Consider the following 22,101-nt stretch of genomic DNA (forward strand, 5'->3'; position numbering starts at 1 on the left):
TCAAATACTACTGGTAACTCGATATTGACTCGAATCTTATCATAATATACATGGATTTAAAGAGGACAAAATTTCCAAGAAATAAAAAAAAACGTGTCGGTACAGTAAATATAGCCCAAGATAGAAGCATTTGAAAATCGACAAAATTTCGATGAAATTTTTGGTTGCGATAATTTTGTTGCCGAGTATATTGCTCGACAAAGGGAGATTTTTTCTTGTGTGAAAGTACTGGAAGATTTACTCTATTAGATGTTCTCCTTTTGTAATGATCAATGCAAAAAGGTATAGAAAATGACTTTTACTTCTTTATAGGAGCACTGAGAACTTTAATGGTTGCATATTGTAGAATTAAAGGCTTAATAATATTTGAAAATCGATTTTTCGTCCAAAAAATTTAAATCAAAATTTGGTTTTGCAGAAACAAATAATTTTTAGAAAACACAGAAAAAAGTAAAAATTGTAACTCAGAAATTGTTAAAAGTATTTTCTGCAGGATATCTATTATGTAATGCAAATGCAATTTCTTAATTTTGAAAAAAAAATTCTAAACGTGACAAATGTGTGTAATCCTTTAAAAATTGAAACAACTTGCTGTTAATATTTTGTTTATTCTTATGTTACAATATATTTATACAATTATCGACAAAACAAGAAAAATAATTTTAATTTTTTCATTTCTATACACACAAGCACATAATTTTCACATACATTTCAACTATAATATATTCAAGGTTAAAAAATATAAATCCTCTATAAAACATATGTAACTTTCATTATCTATTTATCTATTATATTTATTCTATAATAACAAACAAATGCGTATGAGAGTCATACTTGTTCAATCAAAATGTATTTTTCTCGAAGAAAATACAAGAACTTAATTAAATAAATTAACTCGCTTAATTTGTTCGTTTATTTAATTAATTTACTACCTAATTCTATGACATAATAATTTGTTCGTTACTGTATTAAACATATGCGCAGCTTATGATGCTCGTTAACGATGACGGTCCCGTATAAATAAATTCATCGAAGCTACTACTAATGATCCTTATCGCGATGTAGTCACGAGCATTTTCAAAAGTAAACAATTTTGTCCCGACATTTCTTCGATTATTATACGTATATATTTTTGAAATGCATCTCAAATCTCAGCGAAATATTATCTCTCGTGAGCACCCAATCCGAAGCACGACAACATGAGCCTCATGAGTACGTTTCTGAATCAAAATTGACCGTGCCATCTGGAGTCGAATCCGCAGGCGCCGTCCGAGTCCGAATCGTGGTTGCTCTGCTGTTGCTGCTGTTGCTGTTGGTTGCCGACACCACTACCGGTGCTCCTGGAGGGCGACGGGGGGAGCTCCTCGTGCAAAGGACTGCTCATCATCGTCGAGACCGATGACGGACGTCGATGCGAACCCGGCGGTGGTGTGCCACCCGGCGATTGGGCGCCGCCGCTGCCCGTCGACGAGCGCGACGATATGAAGTCGGTCGCGCGTCGGCTGCGTCGCTTCTTGATCGGTCCATATTTGGGTGGTGGCATCAGCTGATCGGCCTGCTTCAAACACACACAAAATTGAGAATTATATTCAAGTTTTATTTTTATTGGTATAAGCCAAGGTATAAGATGAGAACGCTTACCGGTAGATGATCGGCCGAGCCCCAGGATTTGTGAATCTTTTCGTTACTCGAGGCAGTGTTATTGGTTGTGACTCCTAAAAACTGGCTGAATGCCTCCGTCGTGCGCTTCACGCGAACGTTCAGCGAGCCAATACGTAGGAAACCAAGATCTTTCTCTGTGATCGATGCGTGCATTCAAAAGAACAAATTAAATATCTATTTTCTTTTTGTACTTCATAAAAAGAAGAAAAAATAAAAAATTGAAACGAAAAATTTTATAAAGCAATGCAGAGTGTAAAAGCAAATAGGAAAGGATATAGAAAAAGATTGCCGTTATTTGTAAAGTAAAGATTATGAAGCAAATTTAATGAAACCCAATAAAAACAAATAAGTTTGGCACGTATTAAATAATAAAAAAATAAACATAAATATTATTAACACATTAATACAAAAGCATAAAATTTAACTTTGTGATTGCAATAAAAATGTAAGAGTATTAGTAGGAGCTGAATTAAACAGAAATCATTCTAGGCCTGAGGAAACTTCTTTTGTAACGAAGCGAATCGGTTGACGTCAAATGATCCTTACCTGCATGCTTTTTCCTTGCTTTTATTTCTGAAAAATGAAAGAAAACAGAACATTGTGTTAAGCATAGCAGGAAAAACCAACGATACGAGTGTTGTTGTTGAAACTCATTATTAATCGTCATTATTAATCGTCAAAAGATATTATCGAGTTATTTTTGATAAATAAGCTCAAAGAATTACGAAAAACACGTGTAAATACAAATCAGTCGACAACAAGTGCATAATGTACAATTAATCAAGAGAGCTCGTGCATGAGTTGTAATTCAAGTACAAAGTAGGTCCCTGTACAATACGTCAAATTATATACACAGATATCATGCAAAAAATAGAAGAAGTAATCATATATCCACACATAATGAAGAGATAAAAAAAATAGTTAAGTAACACACGTGCGCCTGTTAGAAGCAAAAAAAAAACTCAAGAAAAAACTACTGAGTGCGTATGCAGGATAATAAAAGTGAAGAAGCTCGTTAACACCTCATTTAAATGCAAATCATTGCGTTTTTAATTTCTAATGAATTAAGATTATACCTGTGCCGAGGGAGATTACGTCTTTTTATATACGTACATTATATTATATTATCTCGCCGGCATTACTCATAATTCGCGCTCGGACAAAGCCGACGCCGTGTATGTATGTGTGTATGTTTGTAGCGAGTGTTTATAATGCCCGCAGAGCCGAGGAGCAGCGATCGACAGCCTTTGATAGAAACTATTTTGCTCAAAATTAAGTGTGCAGTGCGCGCGAGTAATTAACTATGTAGTATAGTAGCCCCCGAGGGAGAGGATGAAAAAATGCACAAGTGCGAGATGCTCATTGTCCGCGCTATAAAGTAGTAGTAGTTTTTTTCTATGCACGACGGACAAAAAAGTAGTTTATTATTAAACACTGCGATTACCGAGACGCGCTGAGTTGTGTTAATTTACACGATGCAGGCATTTGTTAAATGGATTTGTATATATTATAATTTTTTTCTTTTACACTTCGAGCGAAAAATTTTAAATTCATTTCATTCATATCATTTTCAACTCATCGCAACTGCTCTTGATCGTTATCAGGGGCCAAATTGCGATCATCATTGTCGAACCGAAAGTTCAACTTTTTGGCAGGACAAGTATAGTCAACTTGAGGTGGACCAGTTTATTGCGTGTCTATATGCGTACACGAACGCGGTGTTTGTATTTTCGTAACTCTGCCTTGCTATCGACAACATTGCCGCGGTATGATGAAGTTAAATTTAAGTACGCAACGCGAAAAAATAACTTTATCGATTTAATTATAGGTTTATCATAAATAATCAGGAGAAAGTACTCAATAAGAGATGAAAAAGAGTGGGAAGTATAGAATGTCTGAAAAAATTTCGTCTAGTAGTTTTTTATTAGTTCGGATATCGGGACAAGTCTACTGTCAACGTGCAAAAATACCAAACATTGCCAAAACCCAAAAAGCCTTACGATACTACTGCTTGAAATATACACTAAATATAACAATAAAGGATACTACTTTTCTTTTTTTTTCTATCGCTATTTTATATTGGACCGTCAGGATTCTTGAGAATCTAATAACTTGCCTGAGCTGATTTGCAGCTAGTCTCCCTATAACAAACAAGGTAATACATCCAACAGATCCAGATACACAACAACAACAAAAGTGCAAGATTAATTCTATAATTATTCCCATATTATATGCGTTAATCAACGATCTGGACGAACAAAATTTCCAGTGTCGTGTATGGAAATTTCATCCGCGGTGGATCTGTTAACTGCAGAGCATATAGTCCCAAATAGTTCGTACTTATAAACCCAAAAGAATAATGTGTAGCAAGCAAGAACGAATGAGAGTGCAATGTGATAGAGAATTAAAAAAAAATTCCCATAAAGTTTGTCTAGAACTACGACGACAATTTTTTCATCGGATCATGCTTGAACGAAATCAAATTGTTTAATTTCATCCAATTGACACATATAGCAAATAATCCACATAATGACACCGACTAAAATTCTACGAACGTATATGAGGGAAAAAGAGAAACCCTGATCCCGAGTCCGATAAGAAACGAAACACTCACTGCGCATGGTGTCCTGGCTGACCGCCGCCTTTTGCGAGATCGAATACTGCCGAGCTTTTCTGCCGCTGTAGTCGCGCACGTCCTGATTGGCACCTGCGATCGGGAAGAAAGCGAGATTTTTTTTGCCGTAATGATAATTATGCATAAATCGAAAATATCGTGCGAAATCACTCACCGTAAACCTGCACCAGGAGGTTGTAAATATTTTCATGCGAAAACTGCACGGCTATGTGAAGCGGCGTGTATCCCTGTAAGCAAAAAAAGCAAGAAAATAATAGAGAGTCAACGACATAACAACAACAAAAAATAATTATCAGAAAAAGGAAAGCGAATGACATTGAAAGATTGATACGAATATAGTCTCTCGTATATAAGCACGCGCAGGGAGGTTCTCGGGGCTTCGCGCAAGGTGTTCGCCGGAGTGCATTGTCGGAGCGCTGCTCTATATCACCTCGAGCGTGCGAACGATCGCGTGTGTGCGTGCCTCGGTCTGCCCGCTGCACGGTGTATATTGCTCTGCACATCTTCTCTTGCGGCTCGCGAGCTCGCGCGCGCGTGAGCCCGACGCGCCAAATAGACGCTGCTGCTGCTGCTGCTACTATACTCTCTTTTAAATGCAGGTTTTGCTTTCCGCGCGCGCGCGCAAAAGAGAGTTTCATATTTTTGACGTGCTAATAAGCCCCCGTTTCGCGCGTGATATAAAACGGATGGGTCGGTTATTAATCAAGCCCCGCGAAGAAGCGAGAGAGCCTCGTGTGTCTACTGTGTTATATGCGAGGAGGACGACGGGCCGCACCGTGCCAGAATGCAGGTCGTCCCTCGACTTTCTCTCTCTCTCTCTCTCTTATTCCGTCGAAACGACGCGCACGCGTTTTCTCGACAAATTCGCATTTTATTGCCTGTATTATATACACACGCGCACACATCGACTCGGTGCATTATAAACAGCTTACGTCTCATTGATTATTCGCCTTTATCTCGAGTTTGGAATCGCGACTCGAGACTACGCGCAGCGTGTACAGCAAGCGAAAAGCGCATCGCGCAAAAGGCCTCGAGTTTGATCACCATACGTGCGGTATACATATACCTACAAGTGTGCATAGCACACAGAAAAGAGAATCGGATCGAGCTATATAAGACTAGCCCCGCACAGCTGCGAAAAATGCATCCACCTGCCGACAGACACGCGGCGGTGTCGGCGGGGCCATTGCACCTTTGCGGAGCGCGCGATGCGGGTGCATATAACGCGATAGCCGTAGTCTATCATGGGTATATGTATACATGCGAGACGAAAAATCGAAAGTGTTTCGAGCGATAATTTTTTTGCGGTATATTTTCGATTCGCGGAAGCTTCTGGTAATGTTTATGGTTGTTTTGTCAAAGGGATCGCACATGTGATATCAAGAGCGAGGAGTAGTATAAATTTTGCATATATTACAGCGTGTCTGCTGCGACTCAATGCCTTTATGCGTATGTGTCTGTAAGGCATATCGAATCGCTTCGCAGTTCCGCACATATCATACAAACGGGCGCGCGGAATACAGCACGATTTTGCGCTTCGACAAATTGACACGCCTATTGTATGGATACTACTACCTCGCTTTCTCTCTCTCTCTCTCTCTCTATATATATATATATTACATTCTGGTACTGCTGCTATTGCTCTGGCTTTTTCATTTTAAAGCGCTCAGTGAAACCATATGCACCCTTCGCAGAGATATACGGAGAGAGCGAGAGAGAAAGGGCTCGCTGCTCACTTTTGCCTTTAATTTATTTCACTTTAAAAGTCGCGACTGAGAGAGAGAGAGAGAGAGACGCGCGACGACCCCTTTCGTATTATTATACGCGCTCCGTGGTGCTGTGTGCAAGGGTGACGGCTGAGCGTCACATGTGAAATCTGTTATTATAATAATACGCTCCATTTGAATTTATGTATTATATATGTGTCGGATGGATTATTAAAAAAAAATAAAAATTTCCGACACTTCACAGTCCGAGGTGTTCCAACATTTTTCAACGCTGACCAATCGCCATCGATAATTTTCGTGTATACGTGTTAGAATGGCTCTTATTTCTTAAATTGCGTTTTTGTATCTCCCTCCCTTCTGAATTACATCTATTTTACTAAAAAATTAAAAAGCTAGTTTAAAAGTAAAAAATTGAACGATCTTTTGACTGCAACCGTAAAGCAAATATTACATAAATCTTGATTCATTTTATTTTATTATTTTATTACATTATCATTACTTATTATCATGTATGATTTATCGATATTTTCACAACATTCAATTGGTATACGGTTGCGTGTCAGCTCCATGAAACATCCTAGTGCTTAGCACCGGAAGAATTTTCTCGCGCAAATTATTCACAGAATACTGTCTATAGACTTGTGGGAGAGATCCAACAATTGGCATGAGCATATGAACTTTACGTTGTCAGAGTATTTGATCGGATTTTCCTCCTCTCCATGTTGTAACTAGATCAGGCGCCAGAGCGACAGATCTGGACGTAACATCACATTTAACGTTATATATCCGACATCTCTTCGTCATCGCACAAAGATTCTTCAATTTCCATCTTCGCGAACAATTTGTACTTAACGACCAATTTCTTGACTTTCGTGTCAGGACGTGACTTTGCTTCATGAAATTATACCACTGTCTCTATTCGCCATGAACGGTATTAGAATCTGATTCAATGGCTTCGAATACAATCATTTTATTTTTCTTCATTTACACTTGGTCCGAAAATTGTAACCAATGCCACATTTTTTGGCTACCACCTTATTTCGCCAAAAAAATTTAATTTTCTTTTATCTGCATCTGGTAAAGCTGATTGCCATACTTCCATTCTGACGTACGATTATTTGAAAAAATGGCACTTTTATTTAAAAGTGCGAAAAGAGATATAAATTTTCGAGTCGCTGATTGTATCGGGATGGGATAAAATCCCAAATGTAATTCTTAAAAGCTAAACAATGGGCTAAACAACTAGCTAAATTGATAGTGTTCAACAAAAAAAAAAGCAAACAAGCCTCTTGAGTTTGACAACTTAAAACCTACAAGTCTTTTACCAATGATAAGCACGATCTTTGAGCGCTCTATTAAAAGTAATCTCACTAAATTCTGCGACGACATAGATATACTATCAGAATACCGATTTGGATTCCACAAAGGGCACACTACTATTCATGCTATCCACAAGCTAATTTTAGATAAAAATTGGAACTTCCTGGGGAGGAAGATGACCAGTGTTATACTAATCGACTTGGAAAAAGCATTTGATTCCGTTTGACGCTAATTTATACGCTGCAGTACTTTAATAAGAACACACATCTGCTAAAAATCATATACAGTATGATAACAGATAAAAAAATTCAAATGATCCAAAACTGGCAATGCGGTCAACAATGGACACCCTAATACATATAAAAGATCTGCTTGATTGACGTAACAACCTGAGTGGCACAAACCGTCACAGTTTATCAATTTACAAGAGTTTACGTCAATTTCGTAAACAAGCAATTATTTATCGATCAATTTTGTAACATAGAGTAATATGTCACCGTGGACGTAACTTTTCTTTACGATAAATTTTTAGATATAATGACGCGATCAGATGCTATCTAGGTATTTCAATTAATTAAAGATAATTTTCCATCGAGTGTTTTACATTGTATATAGATAATAGCTTATCGAGCTCACATTCAAAATATTTTCAAAGCACCAAATAATTCGCATTATGTCAACACGTATATCGTTCTATGATATCGTACCAATGACTGATCAATCTAATCAATCGATAAAAACAAAAAAAATTATTTCACGTGCAGAAATTTATCTGGAATCAAAATTCGTTGACAGTAAAAAGTACAGAAAGAAATAAAAAACGCACGTAGGCATTATAATACACTTTGACACACACACGTGTGGCCCTTTACAGTCTAGTACACGATGTATGATTTAGTGGATCGCAGCAATATATGAAGCGCGGTGCGCGCGTATAAAGAGCGTCGATGTAAGAAAAAGTATTAAAATTGAAAAATCTCACTTCGAGCTCTTCCGACACATACTTTCATACATATAATATATACCCATAATATCGTGGTAGTGGCCGGCAGCTGTCCCTTTCTCGGCACCCTTTTATTATTTTTTTTCCAAGTTAAAAAAAAAGGAATTTATATAGCTAGTCCAAAGATTGGGGGCGCGTTTTAAACTGTAAAATTGCGCTCAATCAAATATATTAAAAGCGATTAATCAGACTACGAAAATCGACGTGCGTGCACCGGCTATTTCGCTTTTGACTACAATGTATAAAGTGTATAATGTATTAATACAAAATATGGAACGATCGGCGCGCGAAGCCAGTAGCATACAATATACCTCGGAACCATATTACGGGCTCGATGGTCACAAATTGTCGAAATTGATAAGAAAGTTGCAAAGAACGAGAGTCAAGTGTGACGTCGATAATATGTATAGAAAAGTCAGTGCTACAATTGCCGGGATTATTCATACATCGTCGCGGCTGCGGGGCTCGGTTGTTGCTTTATTTGTCGTTGTTCCGATAATTGGCAACAAGGAATGCCGCCACCGCCACCGCCGCCTGCGCTGCCCGCCCGCGCGTGCTTTCAAGAGAGGCGACATCGGGTCGCGGCGTATATTCAAGCATATAGCTTTCTTATATGGGCTACTGCTACTGCCGCAATGCACTTGCTTCTCGTATGTGTACATATATAATACGTAACGAGATAATTAATGATTTACATGAGAGGAGAGCAGCACCAGCAGTTGTGTGTGCTGCTGCTGCAGTCGACGTCGTCGTCGTCGTCGGTGCATGGCAAGAGTCCCTTTGTCCCATCCAGAAGGCATGCAGCAGCCAGCCAACCTCGCCGCATAGTCTTCTTCGTCGTCGTCTGGCCTATTGTTCTCTTTATTCAAAAGGGGACAAGCCGAGCTTATCGGGACATCGAGCTCTAATTTTCTACGGACTTTTTCTTCGTTTTTTCTTCTTCTTCAAGCGAACAGGTTTACGAGTAGCAGCAGAGGGCATGATCACAGAGAGAGAGAGAGAGAGAAAGAGAAGCAGCCGCGCTGTAGTTACTGATCTCTATACAGACACATCTATAGCGCAAGGTATAAAATAAATGACGCTCGATTCAGCGTCCATCGAAGCTTGATTTAAACGTATATAGCGCACACGTACATACAACTACCGCCGACCGCAAATACATTCGAATAAACATAGCAACTTGTCAAAAGGCTAATTAGCTCGCACCCGCTTACGAGCAATCCATCTCGCGATGTAGAGACGGAGAGAGAGCCACATGCACAAATGTACCCTCTTGTCTCTTCTCTCTGCCTGTCTTTCTCTATCCGTTAGCGTTTTGCCTTCGGGCAAAAAGTCGCAAGTTCCTCGATGCGCGCACCCATAAACAACTCTCGCCGCCTCTCCTTCTGTGCGCAGCATCGACTCTCGGCTGCCTATTATATGAAATATACACCGACTCTTTACTTTCAGGCCGAAGAAACAATTCCTCTTACTCTTATTCCTGTAAATATCTCTCTTGCAAGTTTGTATATGTTTGTGTGTGTGTATGCACGCGCGCAGGAGCAGCAGCAGCAGCAGCGAGCAACGGTGCTCCACGACGATCCGCTAACGAGCGCTTATATAAGAGAGAAGAGAGTACCAAACGCGTGGACCACACACGGACACGTTACGCTGCACACGTGTATAGATATATACGTACGACAATTTGATTCTATCTCATATATATACAAGCGACTTTGCTATTACACACAGACACACACCGATACGGCACTCGGGGGCTGCGTTGAGTGCAGTGCGCGCCGGTGCGCACTTCGCGAGCTTTGGCCTCGTTTTTCACGATGCAACCAATGATGTCCTTATACACTCACGTCCCAAGCAGCTGTATTTTATATATAAAATCCGATAACTGATTATCGATCGGCTCATGACTACGATTTCATCGTAATTAGCCTCAAATTTACAGTAAAAATAGATTCACTTTTCATTGTTAGCGACGATGAACATGTGTAATTTTTAGTTTTTTATTGTTTTTTTTTGGATTGTACGCACAGTGAGACGCAAGAGATAAATGTAACGGTGAGAAAAAAAATTTGCTGTTGCTGATTTGGTTTTGATATCGATGGTGGGTCGACTCGATAAGCAAGCCACCGACAAGTTGATATTAATTAGTATTATACGTAAGGTAAAATGAGCAGCGGATCTCAATGGTATCAAATTTTTTGTCCAGATGAACCATATTTCCGGATTCAATGATGTGCTTCGGGTACTATTTTTTCGTAAAGTTCGCAGTCGATGGTAGAGGAGGAAGGAATAGCCGGAAAACTAAAATAGTTGACGGGTCACCTAGCTAATACACGACAGATGAGTTTACTCGCTTGTCAAAGCAGAATTCTTTGAAGGGCAACTGTTTTAAAGTTACATTCGTGAAAGACTATAGATTTTTACTTAAAATCGAGATATGTAAAGCATTCAATATTCGATTTGTTTGAGGAGGCTGTAGCGAAAATGACAAAAACTTTAGACCGAAGTGAAATTTTAACCGATGATAGTTTATGAAATTTCAAGATTTTTGGTAAAACAAAATTTGGGAACATTGACTCTTAGGGGAATCGACAGTTCTTCGTGTACTGAAAGATATTTAAGGCTATTGTACTCCCGCTTGGTTACGAAATGTAACGCTGTGTGATGGTGCTATCGCCCGAGACGTTGGTATCATTTTAATCTCAATTGGGAGAATTTCACGCCCAAATTAAATACAAAACTCGGCCAACTAAGAAAGATTCTGTGAGACGACGAGTATTGGAAATTATATAAATTACTGCGTAATAGTACTTTACGATACAAGTGCCATAAGTAACAGTTTTTGGCACGGCGTAGTTTAGGGCCCGAGCGCAGCGAGGGTCCTAATAACTGTGCCGAAAAGTGTTACTTATGGCACGAGTATCGTACAACATTTTATAGCACTGTGCTAAGTTCACATTTATGCCCCCTTTTCCGAGTCATGAGTCGCATTTTCTGGTAGCGCCAAGTGAGGTTAGCGCACGAGCGTATGCGAGAATCAAGGAAAATTAGAGAAAAACCATGTTTCTTGACTCATATTAAGCTCAATAATGAATTCTGTTTGTCTGCCGATAACCAAAATTCATCAGAAGTTGTATTTTGATATATCGATGAACATTACAATATGGGCCTAATCGAAGGATACGAACACATTTATTTTAGTACAGTTATATGATTAATGCAGGAAAATATCATTTTTATGGGATTTCAAGTTGTAAATATGATTTTTAAGTACAAATTTGAATTCTATATCAAATTTTACATTAAAAACCATGATTCAACAATTTTTTCATGTTAACCCCAGAAAAGCAGAATTGCAAGCAGAGTATCAGCAGAAAAAGAAAATTCAACTTTGAGCTCTTGAAAATCCAATAGGTTTGGACTCAGAGGGCTGAAACTTTCAGGATTTTTACTTTTCAATGTACTTTTCAAAAGTACATAATTTAAGAAAAAAAATTTTGTTGACTATCACGCTAACTATGGCTTAGCCCATATACACACAAAGAGAGGGGTCTAGAGACTGTTGATTCACCATTTATTTACTTAAAATTTAAATACATTGCGAGTACTCGAAAAAAATCGATTACTCAAAAAAATTCAAGTACCCGAAAAAATCGAGTATTCGAAAAAACTCGAGTACTCCAATTTTCCCGACTTGACTCGAACCCGACTCGAACTCGGCGAGTCGAGTTCGAGTCGAGTAAAACTCGGAAAATAGGATACTCGCACAGCCCTACTAAATACACTCACATTTTTTTAGTATACTGTAAGCTTCTACTTTAAAATTTAAAGAAATAAATATATGTTGTAGGAAATTTCATTATATTCCGAATGATATAATAAAAAATGTTTATGTGCAAATAAAAAATTTATGATTTTTTGAAAATTGTTACCGCAGCCATACCGAGTCACACGACGTAAACGATATGGCACGTATTTCAAAATTCGATTCAATCATTACGTTTTGCTTTAATAAACAAACCTTTAAATGTAACTTTGCATTGTTTCATTGGACCTACTGTTTTATTTACATTCATCGCGATTTTATTTATATTTTAAGAAATTATTAAAACGAGTACGATGATCCTCGCGTGCCTCGAGCTCTGCTGTACATAAACATGAGCACAGCTGTAGCAGACGCTGCTGTCTGCAGTGTGCCACGCAACGCACCGCGGCGCATCGCAGCACAAGTATAGAGCGCTGAAATGCAGAGCACCTTAGGTCGCTAGAGCCTCCATAACTTTCAATATTTTCTCAGTGTACAACGTGACATTTTACAGTGAAAACCTACCATGAATCAAGAGACGGAAAGCCGCAGTGACATAATCAGGTACGACTCTTTTTGTAGTAGTTAATAAATGTTTAAAAATCAATGATGATTTATTTAATGTATCTGATGAGGTCAAGATCATCTTTATTTAAATGTTTTTGTATAAAAATTTTTGTTGAAAATCTTCTATCCCTTCATTTGCAATTAGTTAATTAACACGTTTTGATCCTACATTTGACGTTAATTCGGCTGCTACGACTCTCCATAACCTCATTTTAGACAGTCGCAGCAGCCGAATAGGGCGTTCTCCAATTGTCACGAAATGGTCACTTTACCGAACAGCTGATTTGCCTGGAGGCATAACAAACCGCGCGCGCCCCTATACTTCACGTGTTAAATTAGCATGTTAAAAGTACTTGTAATTAGTTTATAATAAAGTTAAAAAAATAAACAAAAAATATCCGGAGAAAGCGGAAATCCTCGTGAAATATCGAAGCGGTTTTCAGTTAGTGTCTTTAGTTTGTAAATAAAAAAATATTGAAAATTCAGCTTTTTCGTCTGTGATATTGTCAATAATCTCTAAAAAAATGGTTATTAAATGTGCTTTTTCGGGTTGCAATACAAAATCTCAAGCGGGGAAATTTGTATTTTTTCAATTGACAAATGAAAAACCAAGAATCGAACGTAATTCCGAAAAATCATGAAAATCACCTCGCAATCGTCTTCCAACCCAAGTCTGCTGTTGGTGGAAAGATAATATTCTTAATTACGATTGATTCTGAGTTTTTCTTTGGTCATTTGAAAAAATACGAACTTCCCCGCTCGAGAGTTTGTACTGCAACCCGAAAAAGCACTTTTAATAACCATTTTATTATAGATTATTGACAATATCACAATTCACAGACAAAAAAGCTGAATTTTCAATATTTTTTTATTTACAAACTAAAGACACTAACTAAAAACCGCTTCAATATTTCGATACTCGAGGATTTCCGCTTTCTCCGGATATTTTTTGTTTATTTTTTTAACTTTATTATAAACTAATTACAAGTACTTTTAAGGGTTCTCTATACACTACTCGGTCGGTAACTATATTCGCGTATTTTGTACCCATTTTTTTCATTTAGTATACAACCTATGGTCTTGAAATTTTTTGGGAGTGATCACGAAACTAATACAAATGTGCCTATGAAGCTATTTTTTCATATAAACATTGTAAAAAATTTTTTTTCAATTATCTGAAAAAATAGCTTCATAGGCAAATTTGTATTAGTTTCGTGATCACTCCCAAAAAATTTCATGACCATAGCTATTAAATAACATTGATCATGATTATTCGTAGTTTTCGTTTTTGTCCTTGAATAATGCATGGAATTGGATAAAACTCGACCACAATGTTAATGAGTGTATTAGAAATGTGCGTCAACTCGATTATTTGCGAATAACATTTCCAATTTTTCAGACTGAACATAAATGTAACTAGGTAGCTGGTGTTACCGATTGAGCATTTCACATCGTGTATAGAGGACCCTTAAGGCTATATCTAATCGCACGACAGATCTAGTGACTTTTGAAATCAATTGTATGAAGTCGTTCAGACACGAAAAAAAATCTAATTGAACAGGTACAATCCACGGAGGATGATTACATAGAAAAAACTATTTTCGGTCATATTAAAACAATTTGAATATGATCTATTAAATAAAAGTTCACTTATAGTCGTGTTTAGGCAGACATGACCCCTCAAAAAAATGACTATCGATAAAGGGTCTTGAAATTTTAACCACATATTATTGACAATACTTTTCATATGTGTGAGAAATTTCAGGAACTTTAACCAAACCATTTCCGAAATATTATTAATCAAAGTTCGGTACTTTAACGTGGGATCCCTATGCTAGCGTGTCGAAAAGACGCTATTTTGCGTGATTATAAAAAAACGCATCGATAAAATCTTTTCAAAAACTAGGAGATGATTGTTCAGTATGTACTAAAACATGGCTCAAAACCTGGAAAAACTTGACCAAATAGTTTTTGAGAAAAGTTAATGTAAAAACATTGCAAAAATAAAAATTTAAACTTTTTTACCTGAAACCCACTTTTAAAGGTTTTTAGGGTCATTTTAAACAAAAAAGTGCTCTTGCAAATTTTCTCTAAAATCAATTGTTAACGAGCTATAAACGATTCAAATTTAAACAATTTCAAGCAAAGAATCTTTGCGATTTTTTATCTCAATAAGTATGAACTCTACGAAAAATTGTAAAAGAACAAAAAAGTCTTGAAATTTGTCAAGGAAAGCGTATGAATTTTTTCAGATTTTTTTTAGAAATATGCCCAAATTTGTCAGTTAGGTCTGAGGGAACATCCTTAAGTGCTGTCAAATCATAAACGTGAGTCGCGTATATTTCATCTAGAATTATAATACATATCGATACACTAACTCTAGTTCCATACTTTATTGATTAAGAACTTAAAAATGTCATTTAATTTCCATTTTTGAAAAAGTAGTCTGTGAAAGTGAAAAAAGCATTTTTGACAAAGCATTTTTGACCGACTACCAAAAACAAATTGTGCGTTCTAGCAACAAACCTTTTTAAATGGTTTTTTAAAGAGACTATTTGTCTGCTTTTCAAAAAATAATTATTTGTAACTATACAGCCTACTCTTTCAACAATTGAAATTAATCAATTTAAGGTAGTTCCCTCAGACCTGACCGACAAATTTGGGCATATGTCTAGAAAAAATCTGAAAAAATTCATACGCTTTCCTTAACAAATTCTAAGACTTTTTTGTTCTTTTACAATTTTTCGTAGAGTTCATACTTATTGAGATAAAAAATCGCAAAGTTTCTTTGCTTGAAATTGTTTAAATTTGAATTGTTTATAGCTTGTGAACGATAGATTTTAGAGAAAATTTGCAAGAGCACTTTTTTGTTTAAAATGACCCTAAAAACCTTACGAAATGGGTTTCAGGTCAAAAAGTTTGAATTTTTATTTTTGCAATGTTTTTACATTAACTTTTCTCAAAAACTGTTTGGTCAAGTGTTTCCAGTTTTTGAGATGTTTTAGTACATACTGAAAAATTATTTCCTAGTTTTTGAAAAGATTTTTATAGCACTGCGTGGCATAAGTTCACATCTATGGCACGCTTTTCGGTGGCATAAGTCGCACATTCTGGCACCGCTGCGTTCGCATCACACTCGCATACGCTCGTGCGCTAACCTCACTTCGCGCTACCAGAAAGTGCGACTCATGGCTCGGAAAAGGGGGCATAAATGTGAACTTTGCACAGTACTATAAAATTTTGTTCGATACTCGGGCCATAGGGGACACTTTTCGGCCCAGCTATTAGGACCCTCGCTGCGCTCGGGCCCTAAACTACGCCGTGCCAAAAAGTGTTACTTATGGCACTTGTATCGAAAATTACTATATCGATGCATTTTTTTATAATCACACAAAATAGCGTCTTTTCGACACGCTAACATAGGAATACCATGTTAAAGTACCGAACTTTGATTAATTATATTTCGGAAATGGTTTGGTTAAAGTTCCTGAAATTTCTCACACTTATGAAAAGTATTGTCAATAATATGTTGTTAAAATTTCAAGGCCCTTTATCGATAGTCATTTTTTTGAGGCAACGTCCTTAAACCCTTTTTGAGTCTTTAAATAAGTATTACTCGAGGATATCAACAAACCAGCGCCGGCTCCGCCGCCTTCAGCGGCATACGCCGCTCGTTGGCAACAAATTGTGCATTTTGGCCCAACAAATAATAACTTTATTTATAATATTATATATTTACCAACATAGCGGTCGCATGCACAAGGCTATAGGGAAGTGAGGTTAAAAAAACTCTAGATTACTAGATCTGTCGTATGAATAGTCTTACCCTTAAAATAAAGATGATCTTGACAACATCAGATACATGAAAAAAATTCTCATTGATTTTTAAACATTTATTACTCGGTTCCCATAAGAACCTGCGTTAATGCCCAATCTCTTTCCGCAATCTTTACATAAAAATTTCTATCACATATTTCCCAATAGACGTGATATTTTTTCGTATTATCATTTCAATAAGTTCGATTAAATTATTCAGGGTAAAGAAAGAGCCAAATGACACTACTGGGTCGAACGCAGGTGACGATTATGTTTTAAATTCTGTAGAATTTATCAAAACCGAAAAAGTTGAAACATTGCCATTTTATGAATTATCGGTGAGTTTAATGACTGTAATTATATTGATCCTCTACCGAAAACTCTAACGCAATTTTGATTTTTAGACAAAACCCAAAAATGAGGCTGTAGCAATACAGGAAAACTTAGAAGATAAAATATTCATCGATTTTGAGTGTAAAGATGTTAAACCTGATCTGAATTCTTTATCTGCAACCATCTGCAAATCTGAATGCCTCAATTTTTATTCTATTAAGAAAAAAGAAAATGAAAATCAAATCAACAACAAGCGTGAAAAAAGTCTTATCATTTTGATAAAAAAAGGATTCAATTATGAAGATAATTGTCAAATAACGTTAAATTCCCACCACAAAGCTGGTGAATTTAAGGAAACGAAAAAGGTTGAAAAATATAATGGAAAAGAATTGTATAAGTCAAAATCGTCCGAACAAAAGTGTAGTCTCCATACTGATAAAGTAGTACATATTAGTTCAAAATCCTTCGAGTGTGACATTTGTCACAAATCATTTAAAAACGAAAAAAACCTCAAAACTCACACAAAAGTACATGATCGGAGGAAGCTTTTCGACTGTAGTATTTGCCAAAAGTCATATGTACGTAAGGATACCCTCAAATTGCACATAATGACAGTACATGATTGTAGAAAACCTTTTGAATGTGACGTTTGTCATAAATCATTTGGACAAAAATCTACTCTCGACGCTCACGTTAATACAGTGCATAATCGTAGTAAACCCTTCGAATGTGAAATTTGTCACAAGTCCTATGGACGTAAGGATACCCTCAAATTGCACATAATGACAGTACATGATCATAGAAAACCCTTCGAATGTGATATTTGTCACAAATCATTTGGATACAAGGGTGACCTCAAAACTCATATAAATGTAATACATAATGGTATCAAACCCTTTGAATGTAAAATTTGTCACAAATCATTTGAATTTCAGAATAAACTTAAAAGGCATTTTAGTGCTGTACATGATCGAAGCAGGCCCTATAAATGTGAAATTTGTCGAAAATCTTTTGGATTTAAACATAACCTGACTCAACACATAAATGGAGTTCATGCTCACAGTGAATCCTTTGACTGTGGTATTTGTCATAAATCATTCAAATCAAAATATACTCTTAAAAAACACATGAATGCAGTACATAATCTGATGAAATCCTGAGAGTGTGAGATCTGTCATAAGTAATTTGTATTTGTGTCGTTATTCATAAACTTTTATCTTAAATATGCTTTAATTTAAAAAACAATAAAGTTATTCTAAATATCATTAAGTTTGACGTTTATATTTTCCCAAGTACTTTTAATCTTTAAAACGATTGAAAATTCTTGAAACAGGGTTTTCGAATCTAGATGCATGCCTAAACTTTGCATCCTGACCTTCAACACTGATTTTCTTAAATACCAACAATTTAAAAGCATCAATCGTCAATCCAAAAAGCTCTTTAAGAAATGACAATTTAAATCACCAAATTTTAGCCAAGAAGACAATTTTAAGAAATAAAGTGGCTCTCAAGATCGTAGAAAATCACAGCTTCGGTTACTGCTGTGGCTGTTTCTGTGTACGCGTGTTTTCATATATATATGTGTATATATATATATGTATGCAACCGAGACTATGTGCGTACTTGTATCGATTTTCCATACTGATTGGCGCATCGAAGCTCCTTCTAATTAATTTAATACTGTGCGCTTATTGAGTGTCACGAGCGGCTGATTGCCGATTGTAAAATATATCATTATATAAAGGATTTCTACAATTGATAAAAAAGTTTTCAAATAAAGAACTTGAACTTACCCCGTTCTAGTTTAGTCGAGATGAAGATTCAATGTAACCAAAATGAAACAAAAAAGAAGAGGGAATTTAATGAAAAAGATGTCATGAGCAACGATTGGATAAATAGGACTCACCGAAGTCTCGTTGACGCTTTTGATGTAATCCCGATAGGTTCCCGCTATAAGCTTGATGATGTTTTCATCGCCGTGCTTGGCACCCCAGTGTAGAGCCGTCTGAAAAGTAAAAAAAACAGTAAGTAAAAGTCAGTATCAATTTCAAGCACACTTGATACGTAATCACGGAAATCAACATCACTGCCGTCGACTGTATTTATTGGCAGTGCCTCTAAAATCAATGCAAAGTCATATCGCAACAACAGGGATTGTTTACGCAAGCGTAATCTTGTCAATATAGGTAGCACGCGTTCTTCTCCCTCAATGCTTTATACGTACGGCACAAATTGATTACGAGCTAAAACTTCTTCGTATGGACTTGCGCGGGTACACGAGGATCGCACGCATACACAATCCTTTTTACAAAGCCCGTAATTAATTCATAAAAGTCACAATTCTTCGTTTTCCTCATCTGTGTTTATATACGAGTGCGCGTTTATACGGTTGGTGTGGTATACGCACACGCGTGTGGTGCTCGCAACGCCTGCAATAACCATTAAACATCATTACCTCTTGCGCGAGAACAACGAACACAATGCGTGCGTGTGCCTGTGTATTAAGCGAAAGAGCATAAAGAAGATGACCCGTAGCACCGCGACTTGGTAAAAAGAAAGCGCGTATACGTCTGCGTATACGGTACGTAACAAAACAAGAAGAGCTGGAAAGAAATCCCTCCACTAAATAAAAGCTCGGGTCCGAGCGGGCTACAAGGAAACAAAAAATTAGAAAGAGAAAAAGTACGCGATGCCCGGTAAACACGCGAGAAAATGTCATTCCTGGTAAGGGGTTATACCACGTACGATACAACATGCCATTGCGTTGGCTACGTTAGGGAGAGAGAGAAAGAGAGAAGCCAAGCAGTGGTCAGGGTGTACGTGTACGTTTTATAATATGGATAAATCATAAAGCAGACCGACGCGGGCGCAAGTCTGGCCTGGCCAATGTACGTAGCAGTAGCAGTAGTTGTAGTATATGCTAATGACACATTCTGTGTTTCTGTCGAGACGCTGTTGCCGCTGCTGCTGCTTCAACTCGTAGCTTCGCTGCAGCTTCTTCGTTGCTCTTTTTCCGTATGCGGGCGAAATTTTCCTTCTCGCGCGTATTTTATTATTGTATGCGTTGCGTAAAGCTCCAAAACACATACTCTCGGCGCGCGAAGAAGAGGAAGTAAAAAAAGCTCCTCGGACGCGTGTATGATACGCGCGCGCGATTCTTTTTTCGACGAGCTGCTGCGGATAGCGAAGCTTATATATATTTTTCAGTGTTTTTTTTTTATTCTTTTTTTTGCTCGCGATACGAGCGTTGGTGTAGCGAGCTCGTAACACATATATACAATTTATAAACATATAATACAACGAGACTAGCAAAGAGAGCGTGTGTGTGCCTCCGCTGCTGCTGCTGCCGCTGTTGTAGCTTCTAATTAGTACGCGAACTTTAACTCGGAGTTGCAGCTAGAGAACGAGAGAGAAATAAGCTAATACGTATACTACGCAATAACAATGAAAATTAAGACATACACGTTGGAGCGTACTGCGTATGTGTGTGTACTCGCCGACGCGACTCCACCTCGTGTATATAGAATTGAATTGTTTTAAATTCTTATCTATTCGCCCGTAACAATATTGTTTTACTTCTTGTGTTAATTTTTTTGTGTGTGTACATGCATACGCAACGATGCAGCTTTCTATTATTGAATCTGTGTACTTTGGTACGCGCATAACACGTGTTCCAATTAAAAAGAAATGATGCTACACGGCGCCCGGCGCGTTGCATTATTTAATCGACAGAGAGAGAGAGAGAGAGAGAGAGAGAAAAAAAAGCATAATATATTATTCGTTAACAAGACTTGCATCTATATAGACACTTGTACGTCAACGTTGGGGAATTTTCAGCTGCCGCCGCTGCAGTCTGCGCGTTTTCCCGTCGATTAAAGAGCGAGCTGTGGCACGAGCGAGAGAGAGAGAGAGAGAGAGAAAGAGCAGGCGCGCGCGCGCGTATAACGCGAAAGCCTCGCGCTCGACCAATGGCCGCATCTTGAAAATCGCTGGCGCGCCTCCTCTTTTGCTCGCTCGCGGCTTACTATAGCATCAGCAGCAGCAGCATATCCGAAAACATCGTTTTACATTCAATTGTTGCCTGTAATATCGTAGTCCACGCCCACTCGCTCTTTCGTCTCTCTCTCTCTCTTTCAGCTCTTGGCGCGCGCCGATCTTTTTATATTATACATAGTATACATCGTGTAATATAGCTCTGCGTATGTATACATCACGTATTAATCCAACAATGTTATCAGCGTCTTGGCATCTTTTGTGTTATGGCAAATTGAAATACTCAAGTACGGGCCGCCGCTTCCTCGTTTTGCGGAAAAAAGCAGCAGCGCAGCGCCGGCAGCGTATTATACATCGTTGGTGCTTTCGCTGCACTTTGCGATCCGCGCCCCGAGTGCAGTTGTGCGGCAAACGAGCTGTGACTGCTGCGCGCCGACGCCACCGCCGCCGGCAGCAGCAGCAGCTTGAGGAATTGACACGCTGCACTCCGGTATATACCTACTTCACCCCGACGTGTTTCCGCCGCGATTAATTCAATTGCGATCGGACGTATTTACGTATGCAACGAGGTTGCGGCTTCTTCAGCCGCTCTCGAGTAGTAGTAAATTTTACCTTCTGAGATTTTCGGTATATACGACGTATGTATACACGTAAGGCAAAGTGCACGTGGAGACGAATACGCATTCACGGATGGGACGCGTGCACACACACGCGTAAGTGACATCCGGCGCATATCGTCGAGTTGCGGCCCTGCACTATACGTAGCAGCGGCAGCAGCGACGCTTGCAATTAGGCGACTTTCCGCAGATATTCGAATGTAAATCAAGTGCACTGCCGCGACGAGCGATACAAGACATTGCCATCAGGCTCGTCCATTAGCTCTCGTCACCATTGCACGTGTACGCCTATATTCGCATTCGGTGAGAGTGAGCGAGAGAGAGAGAGAGAGAGAGAGAGAAAGCGTGAAACGCATCATCCCCGCCTTGAACTTTATGCGACGACGCGGTATATATAACGCAGCTTTTGATACATGTACAATGTGTATAGCTCGTTTCCTAACGTTGCGAGGTAATAACGGATGTTTTTATTATTTGACACTTTGCCTATACATAAAGCGGAATAGCTCTGCGCCTTATATGTATACGATCCTCGCGTGAACTCGGATCTACGCTTGGATACGTTTTTACATTCCTTATACCGAGCACACCTATGAGTACTTTTTTTCCTTTATACTACTCGA

The 22,101-nt window shown here is 38.0% G+C and overlaps 1 protein-coding gene across 1 annotated transcript in view; it reads right to left on the minus strand.

Annotated features, from left to right (window-relative positions):
• Positions 1 to 620: 620 nt before the first annotated feature.
• LOC106649712 overlaps positions 621 to 22,101 on the minus strand; it is a 42,014-nt gene continuing 20,533 nt past the window's right edge. Inside the window, exons 3-9 of the mRNA XM_023457526.1 lie at positions 18,775 to 18,873; positions 18,662 to 18,667; positions 4,452 to 4,524; positions 4,277 to 4,369; positions 2,209 to 2,235; positions 1,642 to 1,796; positions 621 to 1,558 (exon numbers count right to left, since the gene is read on the minus strand). Of these exons, the coding sequence (XP_023313294.1) occupies positions 1,226 to 1,558; positions 1,642 to 1,796; positions 2,209 to 2,235; positions 4,277 to 4,283 (522 nt within the window). The 5' untranslated portion in view covers positions 4,284 to 4,369; positions 4,452 to 4,524; positions 18,662 to 18,667; positions 18,775 to 18,873 and the 3' untranslated portion in view covers positions 621 to 1,225. The remainder of the gene's footprint in view (positions 1,559 to 1,641; positions 1,797 to 2,208; positions 2,236 to 4,276; positions 4,370 to 4,451; positions 4,525 to 18,661; positions 18,668 to 18,774; positions 18,874 to 22,101) is intronic.

Source organism: Trichogramma pretiosum, unplaced genomic scaffold (genome assembly GCF_000599845.2).
Source record: "Trichogramma pretiosum strain Unisexual culture from Peru unplaced genomic scaffold, Tpre_2.0 scaffold43, whole genome shotgun sequence".
Taxonomy (NCBI): Eukaryota; Metazoa; Arthropoda; class Insecta; order Hymenoptera; family Trichogrammatidae; genus Trichogramma; species Trichogramma pretiosum.